The 10,181-nt window shown below is 53.9% G+C and overlaps 1 protein-coding gene across 1 annotated transcript in view; it reads left to right on the forward strand.

Moving 5' to 3' along the window:
- Nucleotides 1–9,434, forward strand: part of LOC113957415 (corticotropin-releasing factor receptor 1) — a 30,720-nt gene extending 21,286 nt beyond the window's left edge. Inside the window, exons 8-13 of the mRNA XM_027664894.1 lie at nt 494–554; nt 1,777–1,849; nt 2,885–2,970; nt 4,742–4,877; nt 5,054–5,095; nt 7,129–9,434. Coding sequence (XP_027520695.1) covers nt 494–554; nt 1,777–1,849; nt 2,885–2,970; nt 4,742–4,877; nt 5,054–5,095; nt 7,129–7,269 — 539 coding nt within the window. The 3' untranslated portion in view covers nt 7,270–9,434. The remainder of the gene's footprint in view (nt 1–493; nt 555–1,776; nt 1,850–2,884; nt 2,971–4,741; nt 4,878–5,053; nt 5,096–7,128) is intronic.
- Nucleotides 9,435–10,181: the final 747 nt, after the last annotated feature.

Consider the following 10,181-nt stretch of genomic DNA (forward strand, 5'->3'; position numbering starts at 1 on the left):
TGCTATTGGTACACATAGATCAGGTCACACACATGTCACCCTGCTATGAGTACACATAGATCAGGTCACATACATGTCACCCTGCTATGGGTACACATAGATCAGGTCACACACGTCACCCTACTATTGGTACACATAGATCAGGTCACATACCTGTCATTCTGCCATTGGTACACATACATCAGGCCATCCACATGTCAACCTGCCACTGGTACTTTCATGTATACACACACCAGGATTGGTTGCAAAATAACAAACACAGTTTTTGTCGAGTCATCCTGACTTGTAAAAAGTACAGGAAGTCCATTTCTGCCTTCCATCTTCTTCCTGTCTCAAAGTTGCCCACACTCCTTTGCATGCTGTGTTCTCCTCCTTTCAGGGGTGTACTGTAATCTGGTTTATGTCCACTGCTTTGTTGATAAATGCCAGGCTGCTGACAGGCTTGCTGTCAACCCTGACACCCCCTGTGACTCACCTGAGTGTTCCCTTGCAGGTATCCCCTTCCCCATCATCGTGGCCTGGGCCATTGGGAAGCTCTACTACGACAATGAGAAGTGAGCCTGATTGCTTTTGTCCCCCATTCCCTTCTCTGTCCCAAATCCCCAGAGATCACTTGTGCCAGGGGCTCTGGCAGGGAGGAAAAAAAGGATGTTATTCTTCCATCCTTTCTTTTATCCCACCTTTGGTCTCTCTGCAGCCCTGCCCCTGCTTGTTTCTTCTCAAAAGTCAAGTGAGATCTTTTTTAAGGAGAAAAAAGGCAAGATAAAGCCACAGCTCCTACAATGGGTTTGCCAAATGGAGCTGGGATTGAACCAGCAGAGATCTGAGCTACCCCCACCCGGTCCATTTTCACAGGCACCTGCAAAGGAAGGTCTTAGCAGGCACCTGATAGTTCATACCTTGAACTGGGGAGTTAAAAGGAGCCTGTTGAGATGAAAGGCAGCCTGTCCTGTTTTCCACAGCTGGTTTTCTGCTCCCCAGTTTCAGCAGCCCTGTGCTACTCACGCAGCACTGATTTAACAACCCCAGCAAGGTGTTCCCAGGACAGGGATCCCAGAGGGTTTGCTGGGAGCAGAACCAACCCAGACCTGGGCAAGGTCACAGAATGTCCTGAGTTGGGAGGGACCCACAAGGATCATCCAGTCCAACTCCTGACTCTGCACAGACACCCCAACAATCCCACCCTGTCCCTGAGGGCATTGTCCAAACCCTCCTGGAGCTCTGGCAGCCTTGGGGCCGTGCCCACTGCCCTGGGGAGCCTGGGCAGTGCCAACCACCCTCTGGGGGAAGAACCTTTCCCTGAGATCCAACCTGACCCTGCCCTGGCACAGCTCCAGCCCTTCCCTGGTCCTGTCCCTGCTCACCCAGAGCTGGAGCTGCCCCTTGGGAGGAGCTGCAGCCCCTGGTGAGGTCTGACCTCAGTCTGCTCCTCTCCAGCTGAACACACCAAGTGCCCTCAGCTGCTCCTCGTGTGGCCCCTCCAGACCCTTCCCCATCTTCCTGTCCCTACTTTAAGAGCTTTAGACCTTTCTTATATTGTGATGCCCAAAACTGCCCCTGGGACTCCAGGTGAGGCCACACCAGAGCAGAGAGGGACAATCTCCTCCTTCATGAAGGGGTCAGTCCCTGCTTATCCTACAATAACCAGTTCCCACATCCATATGGAGCCCGTTACCACCCCCACAAGCCCTGGTGCACCTCCTTTTCCTGGGTTCCAGGTCACCCCCTTGGCAGCCTTGTCCCCAAACACTGCTTATCCTTGTCCTTGCCTTGCAGGTGCTGGTTTGGGAAGCGAGCAGGAGTCTACACTGACTACATTTACCAAGGCCCCATGATCCTGGTGCTGCTGGTAAGAGCAAAGTGACCTCCTGTGCTGAACAGAGTCCTTCCAGCTGCAGGTGGGATGCAGCTGCTCCTGACCAGGGTCTGGCCCCCTCCTTTAGCTTCACTCTGCTGTGGCTGGTTCTGCTGCCCCACAGCAGCACTGCCCTCACCCAAACTGCCTCCTGAGAAAATCTGAGCTTGGGATGGGCTGCAAATGTGCCTGGAGACCTCACTGTGGCAGGGATGTCCCATCAGCAGACTCCCACATGTATCAGGAAGCCCCTCCATCCCTGCCCTGGCACTGGTTGGGTGCAGGGGGGTGCTCTGCACTTGCAAAAGCCTGGGAACCTCAACTCCATTCCCAGATCCACCTCTCTTTGCTCCTGGCTGAGCAGTGATGCTTGACCCAGGGGTCACAGGGAGCACAGTTTGCTGGGACTTTGTCATTTTGGGAAGGGACAAAGGAGAGCAGTGGTGGCAGGTCACAACCTGGGGGTCCAACCTGTGCTTGCAGGGGGATTGCCATGCACAAGGTCCCAAAACCATCCCTCCCTGCTTGCCCAGGGCTGAAACCACCCAAGGGAGGACTGATCACCAGCCTCCTGGAACAATTGATCCTGCTTCCCACTTCCCAGCCTGTCAGGTAGCCAGGTCACTGCTAATAAATGTCATTTGTGCTCAGCTCCAGGGCCACCTTCCCGTGCCCTCGTCAGTGATTCTGCAGAGGGAGAGCAGCCAAACAGCTCCTGGCTGTGGTGGCAGCAACTCCCAGCCTTGTATTCCTCCTCTCCCTCCAACTTTTTCACCTTCAGCCTCTGACACTTGTCCTGCCTCCACACCAGTCTCCTGGTGTGCCCTCCTGCCCTGATCCCTTGAGCAAACTCCTAAATCTTATTGCTGAAGTGCTTGAAAAACAATAAATGCACATGCCCTGGGACAGGACAGGGAAGGCAGTAGATCAGGTTCAGGAGGAAACATTCCCATTTCCCCTGGCACAGCTGAGGAAATGGGAGGGAATGTTGGGGCAGCAGACACTAAGCAGTGACCCTCCTCCTTCCAGATCAACTTCATCTTTCTGTTCAACATCGTCCGAATCCTCATGACGAAGCTCCGAGCTTCCACCACCTCAGAGACCATCCAGTACAGGTAAGAAAGAGCTTGAGCCACCCTGCAGCAAGACCTGGCTTCCCCCAGGATCAGGGGAGATGGGAACAGCCCCAGCAGCCAGGCATTGAGGTGATGGGAGCACGGAGAGACACCCAAGAGCACCTCAAATGCTCTTTGGAGGCACAGGGCCATTAAATCAGTGAGAGCCTGCTGATGGAGAACGTGAATGGCTGGATCTGCCTTGGAAGGGAGCCCTTGGGATTTGAGTCTCTTTGCAAAAAAAAAAAAAAAAAAAACCTGTTCTGATGGGACCTGATGAGCTCTCCAGGCTCAGAGCTGCAAATCCTGGCACAGAGGTGAGAATTAAATCACTGCTTGACAGCAGAGCAAAGGCTGAGGAAGGAGTGAGGAATCGATGCCACCCCAACACCTCCTTGTGAAGAAGAAGGCAGCACTCCCACAGCACAAGGCAGCAGGATTTAACCCTTCCTTCCCTGCTGGGGGATGTTTTGCAGGCAGCTCGGGAGGTGTGTGGTCAGAACAGCTCTCCAAAGTACCTGGAACAGGAGAAGACACCTTGCTCTTCATCAGTGCTTCTCTCTGGAGCATTTTGTGGGCAGGAATTGGGGGATCTAAGTGGGTGCTGGGTCAAGAGAAGCAGGTTTGGGGTGGAGGGGGGGCTTTTTCAGCTGAGAATGGAAAAATTTTGGTTGAGTTAGGAGGAAACAGCAGCTTTCCTCCTCACGGAGTGTTGAGCTGGGATGGGAGGTTCAGCTTGGGCTGAGCAAAGAGAAAGGTTCTTGAAAAAGGTTCTGGTTGGCCTCAGCCAGCAATTTCGAGAGACTTTTAGTTTTCTGGTATTTGCCTGATTTTGGCAGGGAGGATTTTTCACCTTTGGGCAGGAGAACACATTCATTTCCCAGAAATATTTCAAGGGACAAGAAAACTTGGAGAATTTGGTAGGTTCTAAACTGTGCAGTCCTGCTTAAACCAGCAAGGGACAGCCCTGGAGGGGGCTCCTGCTCACCTTAGATGATGGCTTTTGGTAAAAAAATGAATGGATTTCACGCTGCCATGGCTGCTCCCATGAGAAGAACATGTTTTCTCATTGTTTTCCAGCCTGAAGATGCTCCTGTCCTCAGTTTCCTCCAGCTCCTCCATGTCATCAGCCCATCTGTGTCAGGGGCTGTGCTCTGCTCCAGGCCTGGGATGTAACACAGACCCAGCCCAGATCAACCAGGGATGACTTTCCCATGCTCAGCTACTGTTGGAATCTGTCCATTAACAGGATCTTTAAGCAAAAAGCGATGGCTTGGCACTGTTCTTGTCCCCTGTTCCAAAGGAATGCCAAGCCCTGGGCCTTCCCACACTCCCTGCATCAGCACTTTGGCTTTTCACGAACCACACTTGTAATCTCATCAAGTCAAGATACCAAATTAATTACCTGAGATAAGGTTTTCATAAACCCACGTTGAAGGGCATGAATTATTATGCCCTCCTTAATTCCTTTTTAATCGAGCCCTGGATCAGCCAAGCAATCATTTCACACCAGCTCAAGGTCAGGCCCCTGCTCTCCACTGCCCTTTTTCTGGATGAAGAAGCACAGCAGGTCCCAGTGCTCCAACCAGCCCAGTCCCTTAGGGATTGCACTGGAAAACAGCTCAGCTTTGCTCTGTCCTCCCCTGGTTTGACAGTCCCAGTCAGGCCAGTCCCAGTCAGGCCAGTCCCTGCTGATGCTGGGAGTGGGATGGGCAGAGTCCTCGTGCCCAGGGCTGCCCTGCAGCAGCTCAGGTCCATGTTTTCTCCCCAGGAAAGCAGTCAAGGCCACGCTGGTGCTGCTGCCCTTGCTGGGAATCACCTACATGCTGTTCTTCGTCAACCCGGGGGAGGATGAGATCTCCAGGATAGTCTTCATCTACTTCAACTCCTTCCTGGAGTCCTTCCAGGTATGGTCCTCAGCACTGCCTTTCATCCCAGTCCCCCCCACCAAGGGATGGGGCTGATGCCTCCCCCAGCTTCTGCCTCCTCCTAAAAACAGAGACCCCCAGACCCCAGGGCTGCTCCAAAGCTCCCAATCTGGGGCTGTCTGCTGGAGGTGACTCTGCTGTTTGTCTCCTTCCAGGGCTTCTTTGTCTCTGTCTTCTACTGCTTCCTGAACAGTGAGGTGAGCACTGGGGGCTGGGGGGTGCTTGGGGGGGTCTGCAGACACGAGTTCAGCCTGAGGCTCTGCCACTGCCCAGGGTTTGGAGGGTGCTGGTCCCCAATTCCTCAGCTGAAGGTGAGCAGAGTCAGTGCTCCACCTCCAGCCCCAGGCACATCTGCAGCCACAGACTGTGCCCAGATGGGAATGGCAGCTGTCAGCCCCTGCCTTTGGAGGAGGAAAATCCACCCTCCAGAACAGATGCTCTCAGGGTGCCCCTGTGGGATTTGGTGCAGCAGAGCCAAGGGTCCCCCCATCCCTGGGGAATCCTTCCCAATCACTTCACACCAGCTCAAGGTCAGGCCTCTGCTCTCCACTCCCTTTTCTGGGTGGAGGAACCACAGCAGGTGCTCAGTGCTCAAACCAGCCCAGTCCCTTGGGGATTGCACTGGAAAACAGCTCAGCTTTGCCCGTCCTGGTCTTCCATCCCCAGCGTGAGCCCATAAACACAGGTGGGTACCCAGCTCATGGGTGAGGGCACCTCCTGGGCTCTGACCCAAAACACAGGCAGCAGAAAGCAAAGGAGCTGAGAGCAGAGGCTGATCCTGCAGCCGATTATTTGGGCACCTCTTTCTTCTGTCTCCTCCAAACACTCCTGCACCTTTGCTGGCTCAGGAGAGTTTGCCCCAGATGAGCTTGTTTTGGTACCAAATCACATCTGTTTGATGCAGGAGGAAAAGGGACTGGAGCAGGGCTGGCTAGTGACCCAGGAACACATCACACCATGGTCCTTCACCTCTGGGGACTTTGGTACTCACCCAACCTCAGTCTCAGCCCCCATTTCCCAGCTCCATCCCAGGCCTTTCTTCACCATTTACCTGCCACACAAAGCACTTGAGCTGCTGGAGGGTGGCATTAATGTCCAGGGAATGCCACTGGCATGAACCAGACCAGCCATTAAACCTCCCTGACTGCTCCTGTAGCTCTGCCAGCCCCTCACAGCACCCGATGCAGGTGTGAGCTGCTGCCTGTCCCACAGAGCCCTTGGCTCAGATTTATTTCTCCCTCTTGTTTCCACTTTAAGCTCAGAGGTACCATCTCTCTTAATAGTTGATGTTACAGAATCACAGGATTGACCAGGTTGGAAAAGACCTCTGAGATTATTGAGTCCAACCTTGTCCCCCATGGGACAATGACTCAGCCCATGGCACTGATGCCACATCCAGTCTCACCTTAAACACCTCCAGGGACAGTGACTCCACCACCCCCTGGGCAGCCCATTCCAATGCCTGATCACTCTCTCTGGAAAGAATCCCTTCCTGATGTTCAACCTAAACCTCCCCTGGCACAGCTTAAGGCTGTGTTAATTAATACAATTAATGGGTTCATCTCCCTTGGTAGGTGCAAGGGCTGCATTTCACCAGCACCAAAGAAAGCTGGGTGCCCTGGGTAGGTGACAGGGGTTCCTGGGACCCCCAGGGAGGGCTGAGCAGGGTTTCAGCAGCGTTTTTGGTGGGAAGCCCTGGGGCTGAGGGTGGCTGGTGGCTCTGGGTGGCTGTGTGGTGACTGTCAGAAAAAATCCTTGCTTTCCATTTATGAAACGGCAAAAAAATACCTGCAGGACAAGGAAAACTGCAGCAAGAAATTCTTTATTGCAGCGCTGGGTGCAATCCCAAGTCCCATGGCCTGGAAAAAGCACCATCCCATTGAAAAACGCGCTCTTTTTGTACTCTCTGTTAAATATTCAACAGGTGACAGGTATTTTACATTAAAAGGTAATTTTTTGAACCCAGGAGGGGGTGTCACCCTCCCTCCTGATTTGATCTGCACACAAAGTCCAACCATGTGGCCAGGGGATATTTTTCCATTTTTATATTTTTCCCTATCCCGACCGCGACGTTTCCCTGGCCTCAGGCCCAGACGGGGCCTTCCCACCTCACAGCCTCCTAAGAAAATCCCCCCACCCTCCGTTTCCCACTAAATTCACTTTGCTTGTAATAAACCCAGATTGTTTCTTTCCCAAATGACCGAGTTGCCCCCTCTCCCCGTGCCCCCAGGTGCGCTCGGCCGTGCGGAAGCGCTGGCACCGCTGGCAGGACAAACACTCCATCCGCGCCCGCGTGGCCCGGGCCATGTCCATCCCCACCTCCCCCACCCGAGTCAGCTTCCACAGCATCAAGCAATCCACGGCTGTGTGAGCCAGGAGAGCCCCAGGAGACGGCCTGCAGGGGCTGGGGGAGGTGATGGCCCTGCCCTGAGGGGGCACAGCACAGGGGCAGGTCCTGCCCGCGACGCCCGGCCCCCGGGAGACCTGCACAGCTCCTGCCTGGACCTGCAGGGCAGCACAGCTGAGAGGCTGCTTGGTCATCTCCCTGGCATCGCTGTGACCTGCTGGGATGGAAGAAGGAGCCAGAGGAAGCCTCCCTGCCTGCTCCAGCCCGGGCATGATGCCTCTCATCACTGCCTGGCTTGAGTTTGTCACAGCTTTGAGCTGACGGGACACCAGGACACTGCTGGGACAGCTGATGGGGCTAATCCCTGGGAAGCTGGGTCAGCCCTTCCAGTGAGCACATGCTGGGATGCTGCTGGTGTGGGAAAACTCTCTGGAGGGGCCAAAGCCCTCTGCGTTGGCAGGGGGTGGTTGGAGAGCCCTGGACTGATGGCAGACATTGCTCTATGTGGCTGTGTTTTTGTACCACTGGGGTCACTTGAGCTCTGAGGGGGCTCTCAGTTGAGCCCTGGGATCATCTCTTCCACTGGGATAACTGGAGCCCTTCCCCTGCCCCGTGCTGGGTCCCCAGATGTCCTGTACCTGCTGCTTGGTGTGACCAGGTCACTGCTCACCTTGACCGCAAGGATGGGGGGTGGGAGAGGGGGGGGGAACCACACAGAGCACAGGGATGTTGCCAGGGACTCTGAACAGCCCCCCAGAGGGGTTTGGGCTGAAGGGAGGCATGAGAATGAGGTGATTGTGTGGTGTGGTGCAGCCCAGAGGGATCCCCAGGTCCCTGCACAGCCCCTGCCCCTCGGGCTGACCCCGTGTCCCTGCTCGGGGCGCAGAGAGCTGGGGGAGCCCTGTGGTGGAGGGGTGGCTGAGGTCCCCAAAGGCAGCTACCCCAGGGACACGCTGTGGCTCTGCTCCCCTTCCCCCTACCCTGCTTCTCCCCGTGCCAGGTGGGCCCAGTGCCAAAGCTGCTCCTTGCTCTCGCACAGGGGATGGCACCAAACCATCCCCAGGCTGGGGTTAAGTGCCTTGGAGGAGCAGCAACCTCCTTCCCTCCCTCCTTCCCTCCCTCCATCCCTCCCTCCATCCCTGCCTCCCTCCCTTCCCACGCTGGAGACTCCAGATTGTCCCTGATCCCCCCTCCCCACTCCCTGTTCCATGTGGTCACTGAAAGCAGCTGAGCAGAGAGGTCCATGCAAGTGGAGGGGTTTGGGGTTTGCCTTGACCTCCTTGGAGCCACATTTTCCTCGCCCCACATGAGGCCTGGGGATGCCTGGTTTGAGGGACAGATGCCAGGAGGGCGTTATGGGACCAGTCTGCTCTCTGCATCCCAGGGATTTTTCCAGTGGGGGCCCTACAGGATGTGGTGGGAGCCCCTTCACACTTCTGTGCCTCAGTTTCCCCCCAATAAAGAACAGGCCTAAGTGTGTCCTGCCCTGGGGAGATTTAAGCAGCTTTGAAACCACAGTGCTCTGTGGTTTCCTCAGGATACACCACCAGAAAGAAGGGAAAATCTTTCCTTTATTTTTTCTTTTTTTTTTCTTTAAAGGAAAGCATAGGGAAAAAAAAACCTCTGGGTTCTTTCTTTAAACATTTGAGAAATTCAGGAGTCTGAAGCAAATTCCTCACGTTTCCCTCCTGCTTTGGTTTCCCACCTGCATGTCCCCAGTGCAGCTAAGACAGAAATATCCCATTGCCCCCAGGGATGCACTGGGAGAAGCAACAGCTCCCAGTATGACCCAGTGACCACGTGAGGGCCACACCCTACACATGGGGCTGGTTTTAGGCTTAGTGCAAGTTCATCCATCACCAACAGTCCCAGAAACTGCCCTTAATCCAATATATGGGTGAGAAAAAGACCCCCCAGAGTTATGCAGTGGGGAAAACTGGCACCTCCCAGTTCTGCAGATGCTCCTACAAGGAGTAGACTTGTGTCTTCTGTCCTGTCTTGGTTTCTCTGCCGGGTGCTCTGGCAGGTTAATAAAGATCTGCTGGATCTGAAGAAGGGGAAATGCCCCAGGGAGCTTTTTTTTCATCATCCCCACAAATGAAAGTGCCAAAAAAATTATGTACTACGTGTTCAATTTGGATTTTCTAAAGCCAAGGTCTACATTTGGGGGGGGAAAGAAGCTGGAAATCTCAAAACCAAAGAAAGAAACCCAAACAGAAGCATCTGTGTTCACATCCCTGGTTTTCCCTTCTCCTCTGGGTGGTTTGCTCTGACTGATGGGATTTTGCTTTCTGTAGCTGGAGAAAAGTGTGTGTGTGTGTGTTCTCGGTCTTGTTTGATTAAAACTACTTGGATTCCTCTCACAAGGACTCTTGGGGCACGTTCATCTTTTGGAAAAGACAACCCTCCCCAGGTTTCCACAGGAGCATCCTCACCCTGCAGTGGGCTCAGCATCCCACTGCTCCAGAGGCACCTGGGTTTGGTTTTTTGTCTCCTTTCCACCCCAAATCCACAGGCCCAGGGCGTGGAGATCAACAACATCTCCCCTCAGGGAAGTGAGGACCATCCCACACGGGGCTCCCACACAAGTACCACCCTCAGGGCTGCAGAAACTCCTCCAAACTTTCCCCCTCCCTGGCTCAGCTAACGCAGAATAAAAACATAATGTGCTTCTCAGCGGGAGGGAGGGCCAATTAAACCTGGATTTCATTTCATACATCAATGTTTACAAGTGAAATTCAGACACAAACAGATTTCTGGTCAAGCTCTTCTGATGCAGAATTAATTTGTTCATCACACAGAGCCTTGGAGAGAGCTGTAATTTAGTAAGCACCATGCACATAAATAATAATTACAGGTTCCTGCTGATTACATGATTGTATTTGAAGTTATCAAGTAACTCTGAGATTAATGACCTGCCAATCCTGTGCTCTTGA

Source organism: Corapipo altera, unplaced genomic scaffold, assembly GCF_003945725.1.
Source record: "Corapipo altera isolate COAL_440 unplaced genomic scaffold, ASM394572v1 142, whole genome shotgun sequence".
NCBI lineage: Eukaryota > Metazoa > Chordata > Aves > Passeriformes > Pipridae > Corapipo > Corapipo altera.